At 50.8% G+C, this 23,025-nt stretch overlaps 2 protein-coding genes and 2 long non-coding RNA genes across 4 annotated transcripts; 1 reads left to right on the top strand and 3 right to left on the bottom strand.

The window, feature by feature from the left end:
* Nucleotides 1-4,381: 4,381 nt before the first annotated feature.
* LOC135302362 (serine/threonine-protein kinase PAK 3-like) lies at nt 4,382-12,612 on the bottom strand. The gene is made up of 9 exons (XM_064422732.1): nt 12,411-12,612; nt 11,464-11,501; nt 10,940-11,062; nt 10,299-10,421; nt 9,894-10,074; nt 8,882-8,945; nt 6,958-7,006; nt 5,696-5,808; nt 4,382-5,174 (listed from the first exon to the last, which is right to left on the bottom strand). The coding sequence occupies exons 1-9, from the start codon at nt 12,484-12,486 to the stop codon at nt 4,997-4,999; spliced, it is 945 nt and encodes a 314-aa protein (XP_064278802.1). The 5' UTR covers nt 12,487-12,612; the 3' UTR covers nt 4,382-4,996.
* A 91-nt stretch (nt 12,613-12,703) lies between these two features.
* Nucleotides 12,704-17,007, top strand: LOC135304006 (uncharacterized). The gene is made up of 3 exons (XR_010365441.1): nt 12,704-13,740; nt 13,942-16,698; nt 16,786-17,007. It is a non-coding gene; the product is annotated as an uncharacterized LOC135304006 (long non-coding RNA).
* Nucleotides 17,008-18,791: 1,784 nt separating this feature from the next.
* LOC135302361 (maestro heat-like repeat family member 5) lies at nt 18,792-21,352 on the bottom strand. Its single transcript, XM_064422731.1, has 8 exons — nt 21,089-21,352; nt 20,756-20,904; nt 20,366-20,513; nt 19,963-20,150; nt 19,743-19,880; nt 19,350-19,464; nt 19,042-19,179; nt 18,792-18,917 (listed from the first exon to the last, which is right to left on the bottom strand). The coding sequence occupies exons 1-8, from the start codon at nt 21,350-21,352 to the stop codon at nt 18,792-18,794; spliced, it is 1,266 nt and encodes a 421-aa protein (XP_064278801.1).
* A 6-nt stretch (nt 21,353-21,358) lies between these two features.
* On the bottom strand, nt 21,359-22,341 carry LOC135302268 (uncharacterized). The gene is made up of 3 exons (XR_010363974.1): nt 21,832-22,341; nt 21,526-21,590; nt 21,359-21,412 (listed from the first exon to the last, which is right to left on the bottom strand). It is a non-coding gene; the product is annotated as an uncharacterized LOC135302268 (long non-coding RNA).
* Nucleotides 22,342-23,025: the final 684 nt, after the last annotated feature.

The raw sequence follows: 23,025 nt of genomic DNA, 5'->3' as shown, positions 1-23,025 counted from the left end.
ACTGAACGAACCAGATACCTTTTGGTCAAAGAAGAAAATCAGAAACAAGAACTGCATATTACATCCCAATGAACAACTTTATCAGTGCTGGGACCCTAAAAGTCAGCCTTTATTCAGTATTACCCCAAGTTTCTAAGTATTGGACCTCCACTTTTATCACGCTTTCACATTTTTGGGAGGCCCCCCAAGGTTTATACTGGAATTGTGGGCAAAGAGCATATTCTAAACTCCCTTCTCACTGGTGTGGCAATTGTACCTTAGGAGCAATACGACCTAGCCCCTTTCTACTATCAGAAGCAGCTGGAAACCAGCTCGGAGTTCCCCTAGATGATAAATTAAAGAGACAAAAAAGATGTGAAATAGGGGGAATGTAACAATGGGGTGAGGAAGAGTGGCCACCAGAGAGAATTTTAGAAACTTACGGACCTGCCACTTGGGCTCAGGATGGGAGCTGGGGCTATCAAACTCCCATTTACATGCTAAATCACATTACTGGACTACAAGCCCTGATTCACGTCATATCTAATCAGGCCAAGAGTGCAATTGATTTTTTCAACGCCCAACAGAAGCAAATGAAAACAGCTGTATATCAAAACTCTTTAGCCCTAGATTATTTATTAGCCAAAGAGGGTGGAATATGCGGCAATTTCAACACATCAGACTATTGTCTGCATATTGATGACCATGGTGAAACTATTACTAAAATTACCCAAAACATCAGAAAGCTTACACATGTTCCAGTCCAGTTTTCACCTGATTAGTGGAAAAATATGTTCTCTGGGGAGTGGTAGAAGAAAGCCTTAATTATTTTTCGAGTTTCCTTAGTTAGCCTTCTCTTTCTCCCGTGCTTAATCCCATGTTTCATTCATCTAATTACCTCAGTAGTACAAAGCATGTTCGCTAGTCAAAATCTTCAAACGAGCCAACATTCTATGCCTACTGTCAAGAAAATCATAAATCTCAATCCAATCAAAAGAGATAGGAAAACGGGTAAAAAGGCCCAGCAAGTTTAGATTAATTTTAAACAATTAAACACTATCAACAAAGAACTTTTACATTTATGTAAATGCAAAAGCCAATGACTAACATAAGAGAAAGAGGGAGGAATTGTCGTTTATAAAATCCCTTACATGGCTTTTGCATTTGTGACTGGTTTATATTTGTAACTGTTAATTAGCTTTTGCATTTATAACTGTTTAAAGTTACTAGTTTGATCAAATAAAAGTGTTCAAATTAATGAAGTAAATAATATAAAATCATTATCAAGTTATACTAGCTATTCAGTAGATCCCAACTGAATGTTTAACAGTCCTGTTAAAATAGGTAGCAAAATAAGAACTATATTATTTTTATAATCCTTTGTTCTTAACCTAATTACATTATTTGTAAATTTAATTATCTCTTTTTAGTAGCCTTATACTTTCAAAGGTCCCAGTGCAGTTTCCTCTCACCAACAGCATGCAGCTTTTTACAGACAATTCCTAACCCACTCCAGGTTGAACTGGTAACTTGATGCCACAGCAATGGTGCATACTAATGAGAGAGCTTCCCATCAAAAACCTCAGAGATATCATCCCACCCCAGTGACAGCACACTCTGGGAAAGAAGATCTTACCCCATCATCTACTAGCACCAATCACCTGAGACTATGGGGGCAGGACTGCAAGTACAGACTGAGGGGACCGAGAACATCAAAGGGGCAGCCTGGCCTGAAGAGCTGTCTTTGCTGTCTTTTACTGTTCCTGGGACTGTGACTTAGCTACAGCAGGGGACCCCACACTGCAGATTTCAGTCAATATCTCTTTTTAGAGACCTTATTCCAGATTTGAGGGCAGACTAAGTGCATTCACTGCAATGCCCTCGGGTTCTTGCCTTGGGGCCAGATGCCAGTTCAGCTAGAGGTTTCCTCAATCCTTGGGCCTGGGACTTTATCCTTTTTTCTTTCTTTCCTTTCTTCTTTTTCCTTACCTCCCTTTTTGTTTTTCCCCTTTAAATAAACACCCTATTTTTGTTCAAATCGCCAAAGCTGTATCTTTTTACCACATTCAGTAAATTTTCAGACTTCATGCCAGCTCCTCGGAGCAAAGCATGAAGATTACTCCACCAAGGCAAGTATGTGTAGTACTCCCTTGTGTTGGCATCAGTTCCCGTGGCAGAACATGCCTTCCCACTGGACACTCACCTGCACCTGAGCCTGTGGAGAAGCCCGGCTCCCTCCCCCTCTGCCCACAGCAACACAGACACTCCCAACCTTTCCCAAGAGCTGCAACACAACCACAGGCACAGCAGCATCCCCAGCAGTGACACCACTGCTCTGCTCCATTCTGCCCTGCTCTGCTCCTCTAGTCACAGCTGCAAGCCTGTATCTCCACAAGAGGCTGTGGCCTGGAGGCGAGGAAGGAAAAAGATCTTTGCTCACAAACAAACCGTGCCACAAACCCCATCCATGGGTCTTCCCACATAGCAGAAACACCTGACCATTCAGAAGCAAATTTAGAGCTTATTCACAGGGTGAGAACAAAAGGAAGCTTCCAACACAAAGGGTTTATTTATTTATTATAGTATTTATTCTGACTATCACTCATAACAAACTACAAACTACGAGCTATAAACTACAAACTTCAAACAACAAACAACAACAAAGGCCTCCTCCAGGGCTAGTATCTCCTGTCGGCCATGAACTCCTGCGTGGCCATGATCAGAGGCGTCAGGGAGGAGGCTGGCTTGGCTGATGTTACAAATGGATGCTGCCCAAAGAGAAAAAGAAGCAATGAGCTTCTACTTTCCCCACAGCCTGAAGCAGGCTTTCTCTGGCTAGCAGAAAGATACAGAAAGGAGGGCATTCTGTGCACCTCTCTCTCCACATCCAGGACCTGCAGCCGCTTTGCCTGTTACCTGCAGAAGTTCCTGGGCAGACCAGCGCCTGTCCTCGTCCCTCTCCAGGCAGCAGTGCAGAAAGTCTCGCAGCCACGCCGACTGCTGCCTGGGCTTCTGCAGCTTCGGGGGGGCCCCAGTGCTTATCAGCTGTTGAACCTAGAGAAGAAGGAAATGCCACACTCTACCAGTCTCCTTCGCACCCCAAACTGCTCACACAGAGCCCATTGGACAAGCTCCACTCTGCAGTGGCACTTTACTCCCTGCCACAGGGTGGCAGATACCTTTCCTAGCCCTACTAAAACAACCCAAAGCCAGAGGCAGCCATAGCCAGTCCAGTAGGCAAAGGCTCTTGCCTTGACCACTCATTTCACTGGATGATGGAATCAGCAGCAGCTCCATCAGCTAAAGCACACTTTGCTTCTCTGAGCACTGACACAGCCTCTACAAGTGACATGGAAGACTGACTTTCATCTAACTCTTCTATTTCCAAGGATTATTCCATAAAATGCAGCTCAGCACTGCTCACTGCTCCCTTAGGCAAAGCTTCTGCCAAGCAAAAGGCATCCTGATTTTTAGGTCCTGTTCATGCACAAAAATGGCAAGGGGATGATCTGGCCAAGAAGCACGAGAGACTGTGCAGCCTGGAACCTATCATTTTCAGGTGTTGGCAAGCTTCCCAGGCAGAAGAATGGAAGCAGATTTTGTTGGGGTGACAGCAGTGTCTGAGAGCAGCTGCAGCGTACCGTGCGGGAGGTTTTCATCAGGTACGGAGGCGCTCCGTCCACCATCTCGATCCCCACAATGCCAAAGGACCAGATGTCCACTTTGGGGCCGTAGGGCTTCCTGGTGAAAATTTCTGGCGCCATCCAGTAAGTTGTTCCAACAGCTGATCTCCGTTTGTTCTGCTCGGTGGTGAGCTGAGCAGCAAGGCCAAAATCAGCTGAGGAGGAAAAACCACTCTGATCAAGCCAGCATGAATTAGGAAAGCAAACAAAAGAAATCCCCGCTGTACCAATGTCCAAGAAGGCAGTGTGGAACCCAGCTGTAAAGGGGCCATTCCTCGGGACTGCAACCGAGGAAATACGGAATTGGCCACTTAGCAAAACCCCCCAGTTTCAGGCAGTGGATTTTAGTCCCCTGAAGCTATTAGACTGTAACTGCCTTGCTTGGGAAGGGACACACACAACCCAAAGCCACCCCTGAGCCCTTCTTCCCAGCAACACTTCCCTGCACCTTGTGGCTGTGCTCTGTGCTTGCAGCAGGGCAGCCTGCACTGCCACAGGCACCACTGCAGGGAACTGGAGCCACCCAAAGGCAACCCCACACCGCAGCCCGCCACGGGTGAGCCTGGCCACAGGCACCACTGCAGGGAACTGGCAGCCACCCAAAGGCAGCCCCACACCGCAGCCTGCCACGGCTGAGCCTGGCCAGCAACACCCACCCAACTTGACTGATCCATCCAAGCCCAGGAGAATGTTGTGGCTTTTGATATCTCAGTGGATCACTTGCTTGGAGTGCAGGAAATCCAGGCCTTGCAGGCACTGAGAGAGGAAAAAGAAACACGAGCCTAAGTGGACTTCATCCCACAGGCAGAAAAGTGGCACATCTGCAACACTGACTTCCTGGGGGATGGTGAGCCATGGCAGGACAGGCTGCTGGCAAGGGCAGGAGCCTGCTGCTCCACCACGAGAACAGCAGTGCCTTTCTAAGTGAGGGTATGTTTGCTTCTGAAAGAGAAAGGGCAATTGTTCCTCTGGCCAGTGCCCTGCAAACACAGGCTGAAGGAGCCCTGCTGCAGTGGCTGTGCTCTCTGCAGCCAGACAGCAGTGGATGCTTTTGCAAACACCACTTTGGGTGCAAGGCTCTCCTTTGAGGCTGAGCTCTGGGAAAGTCCTGTGAGTATCTCTTCGTCTTTGCCCCTTGCTTCACTTTGCACCACCAGCGCCTTTGCCCTTACAGGGAAGGAATGCAGCACACACAGGCTCCAGGCAAGTGTTTAGAGAGGCAAAGACAAACACACCAGAAGAAGGGCAGGGACACTGGCAGGCACTTCAGATGCTCTTGCTACTGCCAAGGACATAAGAGAAAGGCTTGGAAGATGAAATCTCTCCTCTCCTTATCACCCATTTGGAAGGACCATCCCAACCAAGCCATGGGAAGCACAAGTGCCATCCCTTACCTCCCGAGAGACAGCTGCTATCTCTCCTTCTGCCATGCGAGTCTCCCTGATGACATCATGTAAAGAACCTCCGTCCATATATTCCATCACCAGCCAGAGTTCCTCATCCACCAGGTAGCTGAAAGGAGCAAACAGCCTGGAGATGAACGCACGCACTTACACAACCTGATGGATTCTTGTTTCTGTGTCTCTCTCAGAGGAACACAGGAGGAAGTGAGTAGTCATTCCCGACGCTCTGCAGGGCTTGAACTCTGAGCAGTCTAAAAGACAGCTCGGTATCCACACCAATGCAACAGGCCAAGGGAAATACAATAGACAGTGCTTTGTCAGCACTTCAGACACAGGGAAAAAATCAAATCCCAAACCCAACAAAAAAAATGTGGAGAGAGGACAGGAACTTGGAGGCTGTTGGCTCAGTAAGACAGGGCCCAGTCCTGTCTTTGAAAGTGCCCTTCACACTAGGTATGCCAGGAAAGATGAATGCAGGCCCAATGCAATCTCCTCCCAAGACGCTGTAGATCAGCCCAAGAACAGGAATTAACAGCTCCATCCTCTTTTGCCAGCGACCAAAGGAGTGGTTGCACCTCTGGCTTGCAGGATGAGAATGACCTTTCATGGCAGGACAGCAGAACCACTCACCTGTCTACATAGTTCACAAGGTTGGCATTCTTACTGCCACGCATGACCTGGATTTCATTCAGGCACAGCTCGCTGCTGCTCTCTTGCAGGAGACTAATTTTCTTGATGGCCACCTAAAACAACATGGAAAGCCATGAACCAAAGAAGTCTGTGGCACAGGAGCACAAAGGGAACATGAAGACAGTGATTATGGGATGACAGTAGCCCCAGCTGGGCTGGGCCAAACTGCCTTGTGACTGGACATCAGACCCCATGCTTGGGCACCTCCCAGGACAGAGAGACAGATATCCCTTGCCTTGTAAACCTGGGAGAAACATGGTCTAAGCTCTCCACCTCAAAGCTCTAACAACACTCACTGTGCCCACTGTCTTCCCCAGGACCTTCCTTTATCATCCCCATTGTCATTGACACATCTCTTGCAAGCAGGAATCGATTCTGTGCCAGTAGAAATGGAACAAAACTGCTGGGAAACCTTGGGCACTTCTAGGGGGCTTGATCATTACTCCAGCAACCACTAGCATTCTCCATTGCACAACTACAAAGCAAACTCTTACAGACATGACTGATAAAATGCTGTTTGTCCTAAAATCATCCTCAGGGTTATTCCCCATAAGAAACACAACCCTACATATTTCACGGAAAAAATGCTGTGATGATGAAAACATCATTAAGGACACCTCCAAAAAAGACAATCCAAGCACTTCCTCACTTCAGGAATTTGCATTTCGTTCCACTAAAATACTTTAATTCACACCACTGATATTTGCAATTACTGCCTGACTGTAAAAAGAAATAACCCATGCCTTGATCCTCTAGGGATGCACACCAGGCTCTGAGCAGGACTCAGGCCCTTGAGACACTCCTTGCAGACCTTGCTCTCTCTAAGCACAGATCCCAAGGGTAGCACTGCAGGTGGCTGCAGAACTGCCAGCATGATTTCCATGTATTGGCTAACAGCCAGAAATGAGAATTCAGGAACGCTGCAGCCCCAAAGAGCAGTGCCATGCTCTGAGACACCACCTGGGCATGTAGACCCAGCCCTGTGTCCTCCTCTGAACGACGCCGCTTGGCCTCCTTGCATCCCCTGGGGCAGCTGAGAAGGACAAAATCTGTCCCCACTGTATTTGGCAGGCAGACACTGCTCTGCACTCCATTTGCCTTTGCAGCAAAGCTCCACTGGCGAGCCAAAGCTCAGCCACAGCTCACAGCAGAGGGGAGGGCACTCGAGAGCTGCAGAAGCTGCGGCGCTGCTTGAGGCTTACCTCTTCTCCTGTGGCAGTCTCCACTGCCATGCACACAGTGCCGAAACCCCTAAAACAAAACAGCAGCAGAGAAAGAACAAGTCCTTTAGTCCCTGCTAGTGCAAAACACTGCAGTCCAACAGGAACAAAGTCCTGGAGCAAAGAGTAAATGGAACATGACAGATTCTTCTCTGGGTCTTTTCTCCCTTTTCTCTTTCTCTAGCTGTGCATGTGTCGGATTTTTCCAGGAATATGCCCGTTGGGTCTTCTTACACCTCTCCTTGGAGTCTGTCTGCCAAACTCAAGCACTACCACTCAGGCTTTTCTGAGAAGCCTGAAGCCATGTAACAGCCATTGGAGGAAAGCCTCTAGACACAGATCCCTTCTCCAGCTTGCAAGGAAAGTAGTGTCCAGCCACAGCCATAGCAAGCAAAGGCTTCCATTGCTGCACACAAATGGAGAAATCCTCAAAACACAGGGTCCTTAGGCAGCTGTGTTCTGGGTCCAGAGCCATTGGCAGCTGCTTCTCTTCGATGCAACAGACACTGGAAGGACTCCACTTTTCTGGCGACTTCTTGTACATTTGGCTTCTGTTCTGGGGTGACGTTATGATGCTTGTTTCCCCAGTCACTTGTTCTGTTTATGCTGGATGTTATATTCTGTGCCTCCAAGACGGGATCAGACAGTAGGGGCCGGGAGAAGAGGGAGCACAGAGTTTTGTTATCAGCTGCACTCTCCCCCGCAGTCTGCTGGAACACAGAACTCCAGTGTTGTGGTCTGGGCACAGATGGGGCCACACACCACACTCCTTTTGCTTTTTAGTTAGTTTAGCTAGCTAAGGTAGTCTGAGTTTCGCCTTTAGTGTTTTTCTTTCCCTTTTCTTGGAGCCATTCGAACCTGCTCCAGACTGGGACCCAGCAAAACACCGAGAGCTCACACTTTGTAGCCCACCAGGGCCTACTCTGCAGCCTTTCCCAGCACTGGAGAATGACAACCCCCAGGAGAGACTTTCTGAACTTGCCATCTCTTCAGAGCAGCAAATGAGTTTTGTCATCCGGTATTGTTCATTTTGTGTGCTGGGGAGTGATTTCCCTGTTAAATAAACAATTTCTTTCCACTTCTGTCCGAGGAAATTATTCCCAAACTGGCTGGGGGCAGTGGCCATGTGGGTTTGCTTTTAGGAGGGGCCCTTTCTGGAGGTTTCCTCCAAAATTCGCCCTAAACCAGAACACCTGGTACAGAGAAAATGTTGCAAATCAATCCCATCTACAGTCAGCAGAGCTGGCTTTCAAAGGGAATAGCTTGGTGGATTCTTTGCAGCAAATGCCTAAACCCCACAGGATCCACGAGGAGTCTGCCATCAGGCAGATGATGCCTTTTCCTCTAGAGTGCATTGCCACTGGGCAGTCCCCTGAAACTTTGTCTTTTGCCACCGCAGCCACAAAAGAGAGCTGCTTCTTTCATTGCTGCTTTTGGCTTCCAGACTAGGTGGTGGTCATCCTGACTACTGAATTTTATTTGCAGCAAAATATTGGAAAGAAATGTTACTGAGAGCTGTTCCCTGACAGCTGTCAGCTGCTAGCTTGACCTTTGAGACAATGAAGTTTCTCCTCCTTTCATTCCCACGTATTCTGTATTCTTTTGAGACACTCAAAAATTATTTCTCCTATGAAAAGCGGCAAACAGGTGCAAACACACTTGAGGGACAGGAGAGCTGCCAGGTGCCGCTCTTTGCCGCAGACAAGACATTGCCAGCATCCAGGTGTCTTGGCTGTGCCTTCACAACACAGCTATAAATGCTGGCCAGCATTGAGAGATCACCTGGCATCATCTTAACGCAGTGTCTGAACAGCTTTGGAACTTGCCTGATGTCACTCTGGGGAGATGGGACACGAGCAAAACACACTGCCCCTCTCTTTGAAGAAGGAACTGTGGCTGCACTCACCCTTTGCCAAGAGTTTCCAGTTCTGTGTATTTAGCCTCAGGATCTCCCTCGCTCACCAGCATCTCTGTAAAAATCCCAAGGACAGATGCTCACTTCAAAAGAGATCCCACCCTTCATCAGATCACAAAGGCAGCCCCACTCTTCGGGACACTGGGCCCTCTCAACTCAGTCAGTCGGGAAACAACAACACCACTGCACCAGCACCACCTCAAAAACAGCAACAGCAAGACAAGCAGCCCTGCAGCACAGATGGCCAGCACTAAACTAAAAGCCTAAAGTAAAATCTAAGCACACAGAGAAACAGTCAGAGGAGACAGGGATCAGAAAACTCTAACCAAGAGAAGTGATTGTTGTCTATAAACATTAAGGGCAGCAGGAAAAACAAAACCTTCCTGTTCTTGGCAATGAACACTCTGCGACATTCAACACAAGCTTTCATCCTTGCAAACATCAAAGGCATCTTGGGTTCTGGAATCAATTTTTGTCATCAGCTGCCCTCTCCAGAACAGGAAGAATATTGCAAAGTGCTTCCAGCAGAGCCCAGATCTCCAGCTTTAAGCAGGACTTTGCCTAAACAATGCCCTTCAGCCTTTCAGGAGCAGCAGCTCATGTTATAAGCTACTGTGATGGCCTTAGGAATGAGGTCCCTCAGCCTTTAGGACAGGCTGAGTGCTGAAGATGACCTTGGCCGTGCCCACAGCAGCTGGGCCCCTCAGGAGCTCCTTGAGGCCTACTCATTCGCGAGGTCACGGCCTCCTGCTCAGCCAGAAACAATCTCTGCTTGGCCTTTTGCCTACAGGGAAGCTCAGGCAAAGCCAAACCAGGCCGAGCTGCTCTCAGAGGCAGGAGCAACACCCCGCTGATCCCTCACCACCTCAGAGCACAACAACAGATCCTGTGTGGAGGAGGCCTCAGGACCTGGCACTCAGCTGAGCAGGAGGTGGGACAGCTCATGCCGGCACACGCGCACACAAGGCACTGCTCCGGCACACAAGGATCACAAAGGACCTACTCAGCATGGCCAGGCACTTGTCCTCTGTCCTCTCTCGCTGCTGCTCTCTGCTGCCAGACGAGCTGGTCATGCTCCAGGTGCACGAGCTGCTCGTGCTTGAGCTTCCAGCCTGGGCACTGGAGCCTTCTCCCGAGCCTTCAGCTGCAGCTCGTGCAGGTGCCAGGACAGAGGAGATGGAGCTCTGGGACAAGAAATGAATTTGGGTCACAAATGAGCCTGGCAGAGATGCCCCCATTCCATTTCAAATGCAAGCCCCTAGGAAGATGCTGCTGGCCACACCCAGGGCTCTTCACTTCTCAGCTTGTGCAGCCCGCTTCAACAGCTCAAGGCACAAAATCCAAAGGTTGCTTTTACATGACGGACAAAATGACACCAAAGACGCTGCTACCCAAAGCGGGCACTTACTGGTGTTGTTTGCTCCGGCCGTGGGCTGACCGCAGGGCCAGGTTCATCGGCACCTTCATCCTCTTCAGCCTCTTCCTCAGGTACAGAGGCAGCTAGAGCAGGTGCTGACGCTGCCCTTGTGCTCTGTGGACAGACGGCAGCATGAGGGATAGGAAAGAACCTGTCATTCACCACCTTACCTATATTCAGCTACAGGCCCTGCTGCAGCTCAGCTCTTCCTTTAGCTACTGACTTTAGCTGCTCTGTGGGGAGGGCCAGGTCCCTGCTGGGGACAGTGCCTCCTCGTATCCCGCAAGCTTGTGAACTGCATCTTTGCACTGCTCTCCTCACAGGGGACAGGGAGCCTGCACAGCCACTGGCCACCAAGGACCTCACTTGTACCCCAGGAGCATCCAAAGACATCCTAATGCTACCTCTTGTCTCTTACTAAGACAAATTCACAGCCCCTTTCAGAACAGTAGGAAGCTGCTGCATAAACAATCCAAGTTCCACTCTGCTTTTCCAAGCTCCACTGACTGGGGGAAGGGCCGGAAAGATTCCGGCCTCCAGCATCTTCAGCCAGGCACAGGAGGTGCTGTCTGATCAGAAACTTGCAGCTATGCTTTGCTCCAGCCACAGCACGACCCAGAGCTGCTACTTACTGATGCTGGATGCTCAGGCCCTGCAGTGGCAGCAGGCGCAGTTTGGGGAGCATCTTCCTCCCCTCTGGCCTCTTCTGCAGGAAGACACGCAGCCAGAGGATCCTCCGAGGTTGGTGTTGGGCTCTGCAGACAGACAGCAGCGTGAGGGACAAGTGACCTTTTCTATGTTCAGCTCTAGACCCAGATGCACTAAGGAGAAATCATCTGCAGAGAAAGGGGATTCTAAGTTGTTCCCACTGAAGTAAAATGGGACAATTAGAGGGGACTGCACTCTCTTGTGCAGGGGAAATTCCGTCATGGCTTAAAGCACCAAGCAACCCCACTTCCAGCTGCTTAAAAGCTCTGAAAAGGAATTGGAGAAAACAGCCTGGGCTCCTGCTGCTGCTGCTGCTCTTGCTGCAAAGGGTCTGCACTGTAGTTTCATTCATCCAACCAGGCTGGCACTGGACTGCAACAGGCCCAGCTCACAGCTTGCTCCACAATTGTCAAATGCTACCAAGGCCAGAGACTTCTTTCCCACTCACCCAAAGACCGGATTCTCTCCAGGCACGGGTGATGTGACCTGCAACACACAAGGGAAAAACAACCAGATGCTGTAAGAAAACTGCCTGTGCTGGGCAAGCCCACAAAAAGTCAACCCAAAGACAGAGCATTCTGCTTTCACTACATCACTCCAGCTGCAACCCCTGTATCACACAGCAAGCAAGTCAACAGCACAAAATATTGCCTGGTGTCTACCTTCTGTCCTCTGTGGCCACTCAACCCACAGAAACTTGAGACTCAGAAAGGCCCAGTGGTTCTGTAACAATGACTGCTTCTGCCCCACCCCACCCAGCAGGAGCTACAGCGCCTCCCTTTCCTGTGCTTCAGTTTTCTCAAGAGATTGCATGCAGCAATTGCCATGAGCTCACTGAAAACCTTTCCCCAGAAAAGCTTCACCCAAGTGCCCCTTTAGCCAGGGTGGCAATTCTATCGTGACACAGCACGGGAACAGCTCCAGGGTTCGGGAGCATACAAGAACTCCTCTGAAATGTCTATCTCAGAGGCCTTTTCCAAGCTGATTCTGTGACTTCATCACAGAACAAATGGCTCTTTTAGTGTGCAGGAAGTGTCAAGGTCCACAGGCACATGCTGGGATGAGGGAATGCAGACAAGAAGACTTGAACTGAGGGACATTCCCTCAGTCCTGGAGAGCAGTGCACAGCTTTTACAAGGACTCCTGACAAGCTCTCCCACTCTTCCTATCTTGGAAGTTGTCTTCCTTGAGCCAGTAAACTGAGGAGACTAAACTCCATAGCCACAGGCTGTGCCACAGGAGGAGTGAAGCCCCTGCAGGCCACATTACAAATGCTGCCCACTCCCCACTGGCTAGAGACACCCCCTTCTTGGCTGGAGCTGTTGACAGCGGCTTTACCCAACCAAAGGCCTCTTTGTGGCATTTTGGTTTCCATATGCTGCAACATCTACTTACGTGCCAGGTGGGTGAGAAAGTACCCAGAATAAGCCACGGAAAAAGCCGCGCAAACTGCAGCACACACTCCCTCCATGGCTTGAGCAGCGCTGCTCAAGTCTGTACCAGACAACGCCTGTGGGAAAAACCAAAAATATTCCGAGTCCTGCTGGCAGAGACCTCGTCGATCAGCAGGTTCCGCCTGCAGTGAGCGTGCCACAGAGCTGCTCTGCACACTGAGCCCTTCCGGGCCTCAGCACAGCAACTTTGCCTTGACAACGCCGGGATGCGGCCGCTGACATCACAATAGCAGCCGCCCTAGGCTGGATTGTGAATTCATGCATAGAACCAGACCTGCTCTACACCTAATGCCAAAAAAATCCTGCAAAGTTTTCCTCTGCTACAAAGCAACACAAAAAGCCCTCCTAGTCCATCACCTGTTGCTCAAGGCATGTAAGAGTAGAAACACACTTAGCCCCTAGAGCCCACACTGAGAAGCTGAGCACTGAGAAGGGACCAGGATGTGAGGAGCCGCAGTAGTGGTCTTTGGCCACAATTTCTGCTGAGCAAAAACCAGAAAGCTTATTCCTTTGTTCTAGAAATCAGAAAACAAGGAGAAGCACTGCTTTAATTACATTTAGAGGTTTTTCCTAGGTACGGAGACATGGTCATGGATCTTTCTGTATATATATATTTTATTTATATATACACATATATATATATATATATATATATATATATATGTATGTGTATTATATTATTGAATACTATATATTCAAAACATTTTACATCATAGCCATGGGAAATGGCATTCCCACAGCAGGGAAATGCCATGACAGAAAATGCAAGGAGGATCGTTCTGTATGACTCACTCTAGCAGGGAGGCCTTGGGACCAAAGCACCACCACCATTTTTTCCCCCATTTTTCTCCTTCCACAGTATTAGTCAGGAGGCGGGGCTGAGATGGGGGGCACGGAAGTGACAGCTTTGACACACAGCTGAAACCATCAGGGCCAGTGTGGCATGTGGGACTGTTTTTCCACTGCAGCAGAACCAGGCAAGCCAGAGTGGTGACACTGATCCCAAGTGAGTCCAGCCAAGCCAAGTGGAGCCCAGCAGGGTGGTAGGAAGAGGCAGCGAAGCGGCAGATCCCATTCCCACACACATGCCCAGCGTGGCAGACTGATGGCAGCGGCAGTGCCAAACAGAGCTCTGCAGGGACAGAGAGACACCCATCACCATCGCCACTGCCACCATCCCTGCTGCAGAGAGGGAGCAGAAAACTGCCACTGCAGGTGCACAGCTCCTCCAGGCAGCACCAGCAGCCCCCATCTACCATCAGAACCATTCTGTAAGCCCTCGCCATCCTGTCTTTGTTCCAGGGGCCCCATGTGACACTTCACCTTTGTTGCTTAAGCCATTACTCCTTTTGCACAAGTTTCTTCTTATTGTTGTGCACTGCTTTTTATTTCCTCGCTACATTGTAACTCTAATAGTTTTAACCTCTCATTTATTGTTTTCTCCATTGACCCTTTCCATTGTCATGGAGAAGGAGAGAGAGGAGAGGCTTTACAAGGACTACCTCAAGAAGAGGACATAGAATGGAGGGAAGGCCTTAGAAAGAATAAACAACCCTCATGCTGCTGCTTTTGCAAGGAATAAATATCCAAGTTTCTTAATATCCAGCCACAAATCTGTGGAGTCTTGACAGCCAAGAAGCACAGGAACCTGGACACCTTCTTGTGAGAGACTAGAGGAGATTGCTGGCTCAACACTTTTCAGGGGCTTGTATGTGGGGAAGGGGCAGATCAAGCCTTGCTCTGGTGAGGCCATGCCCCACTCAGCACGCCCCACACCCCCAGGCCTGTATCCCAGCCCAGCAGTGGCCACTGATCCCTGGCACACCAGAGGCAATGCTCCACACCTGTGTCTGGGGCCCCTAACCCAGCTCCTAAATGGCCAGGTGAGTGGGAGCCCCATGTGGGGGAAGGCCCCAGGAGAGCCAAAGGCTATTTACCTTGGGATATGTGGCCACCACATGTCTTGACCCTACCTCTTCTTGGAATTTCTATCAGCTGAACACCACTGGAACCTGGAGTGATAGCTGTGTTGGTTCTTTTCTGTCATTCTCTTTTTCTCTTTCTTCTCCCTTTTCCCTCCTCTCAGATTTTTGAAAATAACTTAAAATGTAACAGGTTTAGTAATCTGAATGTAAATTAACTTACTAAGATTATAAGTTGAATGGGCTAAATTAATGCTTCATAGAATGTTTTATGTTGATTGAATCCTGCTCTAAATTATTTTTGGCTTTAAAGTTCTCTTATTTTCAAATGTTGCCAGTGAAGGGTTTTGATGTTGTTCCGAACTCTTGAGAACATCTCGTCAGTATTTCTCCTGCTTTTCTAACTTAGAGTACATGAACAAATTTAAATCCTTTTAAAGTATCTCATAGAGCAATGTTTTTGGAGGCTTGCATTTTAATTGGCACAGCAAGCAGGGTACTCTTGAGGTGAGATGGGCCTTTTATACAGCATTAACTGTTCATGACATAATAAAGGAGAAATAAATTGTCAGTCAAAGCTGCTCTTTTCTGGCAGAAAAGTAATAGAATCCCACGCAGAAACTGATCTGAACTGCTCTCCACTGACACACTTGCTAAAAGCTTATATAGAAAGCTTGTCCAGCCCTAAAGAGAGATGGGGATGGAGAGAAACTAGCACCATCCACAGTTACTTGTGGAGAAACATGAAATTTGGTAGAAGAAAATTAAAAATTCCCAGTAAAGGACCATGCCTGGTATGCATATGCATGGAGGTTTGACTCAGAGCTGTATGGTGCCCATCAGCTGGAAAAGGAGCTGCATCAGCTGCAAATTGCTTCAGAGCCTGAAAAAATAGCCAGCCTCAGGCCAGAGCAGGAATTGAATGCCAGGATGAAGCCAGCCCCCAAACCATGAGAAACCAGTGAAACACGCTCTTCCAAAGCCAAAGAGCTTTAGAGTTGCAATTCAACACTGCTGGGGAAGGCATGGAAGCAGTGTTTTCCGTAGTCCAGGAACAGCCAGGCCTTCCTGACTGCAAGGTCAGCCCCACAGCCCTTGGGAGGCCTTTAGTGCCTCAAAGTCCAACCCCGCCCCTCACCCTAAACTCTCCCCACCCCTATAAAATACAGAGGCAGGATGCCCCGAAAATGATGTCACCTTCCTCTGCTCCCTGGAGGAGAGGTTCGGCTCTGCAAAGCCAATCTTCTTCCCTCCTCATCCCAAGCCCTGCTCACTGATAAAGAAGGAATTCATTTACCAGGATGCAGTGTCTGCAGTGATACCTCATTCTGCAACAGAAGTGGTTGAACTACACGGGAAAATAAGCAATGATCGCAAAGAAAGGGAAATGGAGAATGTTTTGCGAATTTGGATTTGGGGGAATGAAATAGAACTTTTGGAGAAGGAAGCACATGGTGAAAAGCGCTGGTCTTTTGCTCAGGGAACAACTTGTGGTATGAAAAGTTTGGACCCCTTGCAGAGGGGGGAACCCCATACAATGCATGAGAAACAGCTAATGCCTGTTGACCTTCTTCTGTGTTATTGTAAGTTATTTCAACATTCAAGGATCAAAACTGAGAAAACAAAATCTTGGCACCACCTCCAAAAAGTTATGGTTGTTGATAGAAGGTGGTGGATTGAAATATCCCTAGAGGCTCTCTGGAAAGAAAATGGGGATTAAATGGGGACTCAGTTTCCCCAGATTCTTAATGAAGCTTTGCAAACTGCTCCTGCCCTGCCTCCTTCTGGCAGCCCTGGCTATTGAGCCTTGTCTGCCACCAAAGGCTGGAAGCCGAAATGCTGCTGCTAGAGCATAACCCTTAGGAGAAAATGCTTTTATCATCGTGCAAGTTTGTTGTTTTGGTCTCACTAATAAGCCTGAATGTTCAAGAATGTCCTCACTAGTCAGGAGACTGGGTGTACATCCAGACCCGGAAAGGAGAGCCACTTAACCAGAAGTGGAAAGGACTTTTGATCCCATGGCTGTGAGATTTACAGCTGGACACTCCTAAATTATGTGATTAAAGTTAGCTCTGGACACATGGAATTGTATTGGACAGTCCAGTAAATGCAACTCTGCTGCAAATAAAGCTGCAGTGGACATTTCTAAAGTGAAAAAAACATTAAATGTTTTCTCTTTTTGCCCATTTCCAGAGCAGTGTCCCTGGTATGGCAGCAAGGCTGTTTGTTCCTGAATTAGTCAACCATCCTAGCAGGACCATGTACCTAATGACTACAATAGCAAGTATGGCTTTGAGTGCCAGAGGGGTAAGAGACCAAGAAAGAAAAAAGAGCCATGTCTGTAGGAGTGTGCACCCTAATGGCAGAATGGCAAAACTAGCCTTTGTCCCCCAGAAAAGAAAAGAAGGCCAGAAGTTTCTCTCAAGGATTAGGTGAAAAGCCACCTCATGGGACCTCAGGGACTTCACCAAATACTTGAGGACATCTAATTGGATAGAAGCCAAAAAGTCCCGCTTGATCCATCAGGGAGAAAAAGAAGAGAAGAAAAGAGCTAAGTGCTTTTGTGAAGTGTTTTTACCAGGAGCAGACCTCTGCACCTGGCTCGAGTTTTTCTCTTTGTTATTATACCTTTTAATAAACCTTTTTGTTTCTAACACTGCAGCAGAAGTCATCCTGCTAATTTTATGCCCCCAGAGTAATAGATAAGCTGTCCTTGGGTGTATTATATTTCTTTTGAGGGCTTATGAGACCTGGCTAAGAAAAAGAAACATAATAGAGCAGAACTGGGCAGCAGCAGGGGGTACTACAGTGCACTCACAGCCACCTGCCAACGCAGCTGGCCAAAACTAAAACAAGCACAACCAAAAACCCAAACACTACAGGTGCTTGACCTAATAGCCTGGTTACTAATAACATAAGAAAACAACTATTAAAGATGACACCTGGGACACCAGCTGGCCAGAGCCATTTCCCAGCTACCCCAAAACTTGCCTTTCTCTGCAAACACAGAGGTTTCAGTTGCCCACCTTTCAGAGAGAGGAGCCTGCCAGACCAGGTTGAACATTCAGCAATGTCTACTTGAATGATCTCAAGCTTTCAATCCAAGCCCAAGCTTATGAAGTGTGATTCTTCCTTTAATTTCCTAGATTCAAAACTGATTCTTCAGATCTACGCATGAGACAGTTCTCCAGATCTACTGAGGACATGGAATGGTTTGGAAAGCAAACTAAGGAACAAGGCAAAAAACCAAATTTTATAGGGCCAGGGAGAAAATGCTAAGAGGAAAAAGAGCAATTGTGTTTCTATTCCATCCTTATTGGCTATAACTTGCAATTGCTGTGGGGTAGTTAAGAGTTTATTCAGGTTGACAACTTGAGTCAAAAGTTTATTTCATTCCTGAAGCTGCAGACTTGAAATGCTTCAAGTTCTTACATCCCAGGGGAATCCTGTATGCAAAATACTTGAAAACACATTTTTTATCAGAAAGAAAAAGAGATTTAAGCATTGTTGCAAGTGTTTTATATATTCATAGAAATATCAAACTACTAGGTTAATTCCTGAGACTATTTTTATCTTTTGCTCTTGTGCTTATTGTTCTCTTATTCCATATTCTCTTACTACTTGTAACCCACACTAATCCTATCTCACTGCATGCAATGATAAAGCAAAGAATTACCTAAGGGATGAAAAGAAGGCATTCCTCACTATCTTGCATAAGGATGAAAATGGAACATTTCAAAGACTTCAACAACTCATTTCTCTGAATAGGAGCAAAGAAATAAAAGGCAGCAAGCTTTAAACACTCCACAAATTCTAGCAGAAGTAAGCAGCTCACAAAGGGCACTAAGGCAGGGAGACATGTGGACACGTGCACACCATCACCTCATCTGACAAAAATGAACCTGTTTCACAGCACCAGGCAGTTCATAGAGCCAAACTCCTTCCCCAGCCCCATGGGAAAGCAGTGTCAAGGCACAGGAACCGGGAAGTGTCCCAGGGTGCAGAGATAATGCTGGCAGCATTTGAGCCTGCAGCACTGGCTCAGACACACTGAAGTTCAGCTGTTGCTGTGCAGCAGTTTCTTCACACTGGTAAGTTTCATGGGGCTGGCTGTATTTTTCACAACAGCCACTTCAGTACAGGACGGGTGTAGTGAAAAGCACCGCAAGCTCCTTTGCCCTCGGTGGATGTTTGCCATGGAAGAGCATACTCAAGCTGGCTCTTCTAAAACCCAGGGTCCTTGCTCCCTTCAGTGTGCTCAGCACGACCTTTAACTCCATGGTGCTGTGCAACTGGAGCAGCAGGACAGGGACCTCTGCAGCTTGAGCTGCCCTTGTTCCTCTCTGCCCGTGCACAGACGACGGCGTGGAAGAGAACAGCAACAGGGCCCTGCATCAGGATCAGCCAGCTGCTCCAGCAGGTGTTGATACAGGCCACGTATTCCTCCACTCTGTGTGCAAGACGAGGCTGTGCTGTGAAGCTGAGGACAGCTGCAGCAGCAGCAGCTGCTTGGGGCACTCGGGCAGCTGAAGCGGGAGGCAGGAGAGCTGGGAGCAGCTGCCTCTGGTGCCAAAGGCCAGCTGAGCCCAAAGGTCTGTGTTCCCCAGCCCCACGCTGCCAGTGTGGCTTCAGCCACTGCCCCCTTCTCACCAGCGAGGGCTCCTTGCTGAGCACCACGAGGCCTCTGAGCTCCAGGCGCAGCCTGTCCCTGCACTCGCTGGGCAGGTGCCTGGATACGACCGACAGGGCACTGTGACCGTGTTTGCTCAAGTCCAGACACTCCAGGAGCTGAAATGCACAGGGCAGTGTTGGGGACCTGGCCAGCAGGAGCCCGGAGCCGCACAGGGCCGGGCCCAGGCAGCAGCAGCGGGCACGGGCAGTGTCCCAGGGGCTGCAGCTACCAGAGGCCAGAGAGCTGGGAGGCAGCTCAGCCAGGCAGTGCTGGCCATTAGGCTCACCTCCACCAAGAACGCCAGGGCAGGCAGATGCCAGCGTGGCTGCTTCCTGATGAGCAGGCTGAGCAGGTGCAAGGCGATGCGGGAACACAAGGGGGCCAAGCCACAGCGCATCTCCCTGGCAGGGGGAAAAAGGCACCAAAGCCCTAAGCCAGGCAGGAAAACCTCTCCCAGGACTGACTCACAGAGGTCTGATCTGTCCCTAGCACTGCCAGGGGACGTGGGTGCTTTGGGAGGCAGCTGCTCCCGGGCACCCTCCTCTGCCAGCCTTTTCCAGTCTGCTTGGGTGCCCCTATGTGGCAAGGCACTCTGGCCCAAAACCACAGGGACTGTGTGGGGCACTCCGGGCACAGGGCACAAATGCTGGTGGTGGTGGCGGGGAGAAGGGGCTCTCACCTGGCCAGCAGACCTACTGCATAATGCTGGGTGTCGGCACAGAGCAGGGTGTCCCAGACCTGCTTGCACTCCAGAGCCACCAGCTTGTTCTCAAAGCCCAGTTGGCAGAGCAGAGCCTTCACGGCCTGCACTGCAAACCTGTGTGCCGAGCAAAGGCCAGGTCACACTGGGAGCACTGGCCCTGGCCACAGGGCCATGGGAAGGACAGGGCAACTGGCACCTGTTAGGCTTGGTGGGAAGGCGGTGTTCCTCCTGGCACGCTCTCCAGAAGTCCTCAACCTCTTCTGGTATCTGCTCTGTGGTGGAGAAAACTTGGAAGAGCAGAGCCACAAACAGCTGGGCCGAATGAAGGACTACTGCGTCGTGCCACTCGGGCATGTGGGCAATCTTCCACAGCACCACAGTTGCCTGCAAAGGAGAGAGCAGCCCGAAGCAGCGCTCAGTGCCCAGCTGTGCATGTGGCAGGACCCAAGGGGAAACGCAGGGCGAGCACCCAGCCTGCTGGCCCTGAGCCTGCCCCTAGCCCAGCTTTCAGCCCAGCAGCTGAGGCAGGGAGCTGCAGGGCAGGGAGAGCATGGAGAGGCAACCCGGAGGGTGAGCAAAGGCCAGTTGCAGAAACTCACAGCCAGGGCAAAGACGGCCTCGTTATCCCCACTGTAGAAAAACATGCTGTACAGTGGCCTGTCCTCTATCACAGAGAACAGTGCTGGAAGCACCTTCTGCACTGCGGGTCTTGACATGCCGATGCTTCTCCACATCAGTACAGCAGCTCTGTGGGAGCAGAGCTGCACGTGAGTACCGTGCCCTGTGCAGCCGCGTGGGGCCGGGTGACAGAGCCCCGGTGCCCTGAGGGGCAGGGGGGGAGCATGGCAGCAGCTCAGGAAACAGAGGGGCCCGAGGGTCCTGGAGCTCTCTGCCTGTCTCTCTGGCAGACCCCTCTGGACAGGCTGTGCAGGGTGAGGGGTCCTATGGGCCGGTGAGCACCGAGCTCTTGAGGCCCTTGTGCCCCGTACCTGTCACAGGATGGGGCACAGCGCAGGAGGCTCATCACCACATTAGCAGGGTGTTCTTCAGCCAGGCTCAGAAAGTCTGTTTCCAGCCCCATGTCCGCAGTGACACGGGACACGAGTCTCTGGTGAATGTCCCCCACCCTGGCTGCCACCTGGAGGAGGCATGGGGATAGCTTGGAGTGCTGTCTAAGGGAGCAACTTGCCCACCTTCCCCCAGGAAGTGCTTGCCTTCCCACCCCACTGTGCTGGCCTCAATGGCTAAGGGGACCCAGGGGACATGGCCTAAGGGGCCACACGATCCTGGGAGGCCTGCAGCCCTGGCCCCAGGCTGCTTACCTGCTGCTGAGATGAAAAAATATCCGGAATGGGAGCAGGAATCCCAGTCCAAGTGGCCGTGCTGTTCATCTTTGAGATGGCCCAAGTCCTTGGTGTCCTTCGCTTCCAGCTGTTTGTGCTGGCCGTGCCCTCAGTCGGAGCCATGACAGCCTTCGCCCGGCCCGCAGCTGTTGCCCTGTCCGAGGTTGCTGCATGCTCAGAGGACGCCGAGCTGGCACCAGGCCGTGCCCGCAGCTCGCTGGGCCTGGAGCCACGCTCGGCCATGCCCTCGGTGGCGGTGGCACTGGTCTTTCTGCGCCGAACACGTAGGAACCTCCGCAGTGCCTGCAGCAGAAGGAAGGGCGGGAAGAGAGGGACGTTCCAGGGTCTGCTCCAAGCGCGGGGCTGTGCCGAGCAGTGCCAGCAGGCCCAGCCCAGGCCGGGATGGCCGCAGGTACCTGTGCTGCTCTGTGGAAGCGTCCGCTGGTGGGATCCTGTTCTCGTGTCCCATCCTTTCCTGCATCTGGCAAAGAGCAAGTGCAGCCAGAGCTGAGGGGCTGCAGGAAAGGCTGGAGAACACAGCCCAGCCCTGTGATCCCCAGGCAAGGACAGCCCTGGGATGCCCAAGAGACAGAGCACGGCCACCGAGAGGGCAGCCCTGGCCCCTCTTCCATCCTGTCCATGGGCATGTCCAGAGGGGCAGGGATGGGATGGGGCCAGGTTGGCTGCAGGCACCAGCCCTGCGGCCCAGCCCTGCCACTCACCGTCCTGCAGTGGTTGCAACTGCTCTGGCTCTGCAGGCTGCTGCGCTGGGGCAGCTGCAGCGCCATTCTTTTTCTTCCCCCGAAGCATCCTGAACAGGCTGAGCACTCTGCCTGCCATCCCGCTGTCTGACCTCGAGGGCACGTTGGAGACAGATGCGTCGGCAAAGGTCCAAGTCAGCGGGTGCAGCAGTCGCGCCTTCCAGGTGCCTGCGACAGAGAAGTCTCAGGAAGGCCACAGGACAGCAAGTCCTGCACTCTGGTCTCAAGGGCTCCTGTCGCAATGACAGGAGACTCCTTGTGAGGGATGGAGGTCACCAAGTCCCACGGCCAGGCCACGAGGGCACCGGCCGCAGGGATGGGAGATGCCTCAGGAAAGCGCTGAGTCACCAAGTCCTGCAGTCTGGCCGCAGGGCCAGCCACAGGAGTAACGTCTCAGAAAAGCTCCGGGTCAGCAAGGGGTGAGCCAGCTGTGCGGGGTCTCCTCACAGCACCACTCTCTCCTGTCCTGTCCCGTCCCGTGCACCGAGCACTGGGGCCTGCCCGCGTCGCCACCAGCACCTATGTCAGCGTGTGTCACAAAGGGCTGCTGGCACACCCTGTCCAACTCCGTTCCACAGTGACCGTGCTGCAGCGTGTCACAAAGGGCCCTCGGACGCGCTGCCATGTGCCCTGGGGCCTCCCCCACCCCACCCAAAGTGCCTCCAATTGGAAGGAATGTGTTGCCCCAAGTGTCTAAGGCAGCCCGGGACACACCAAAATCAACCAAGTGCTCAGGGAAGGACTCTCCACAGTGCCTGGCTCGCACAGCCCAGCTCAGTGCTGGCCCTGGAGCAGAGCAGCTTCCAGCAAGCAAGATGCGAATGCATCTTGCCAAGAGTTAAAACACAGCAGACAGGGACGTGGCATTAGTGTGTGCATAAAGGCCTTTGAATTCACAGCTCTCCATGAAAGCTTTGGGGCTCTCACGTGGACAGAGACGATCCGTCTCAGACCTGTGCTCAAAGCGGGGGAACACACCCTACCACAGGTGCTTGGCTTGGTCTCCACAAGCCTGGCAGATGTCAAAGCTGCTCTTCACATCCTTCCCCCTTCCCTGCTCCTCTGCCAAGTGCAAGGGGCCTCAAGGACTGAAAGGAGCGCAGGGAGCCAAAGGGAGACAGCTGCACCTACCTCACTGGGGGCTCCTGGGCATGG

This window comes from Passer domesticus, chromosome 6 (assembly GCF_036417665.1).
Source record: "Passer domesticus isolate bPasDom1 chromosome 6, bPasDom1.hap1, whole genome shotgun sequence".
Classification (NCBI taxonomy): domain Eukaryota; kingdom Metazoa; phylum Chordata; class Aves; order Passeriformes; family Passeridae; genus Passer; species Passer domesticus.
This window is presented reverse-complemented; position numbering and strand designations above follow the sequence as displayed.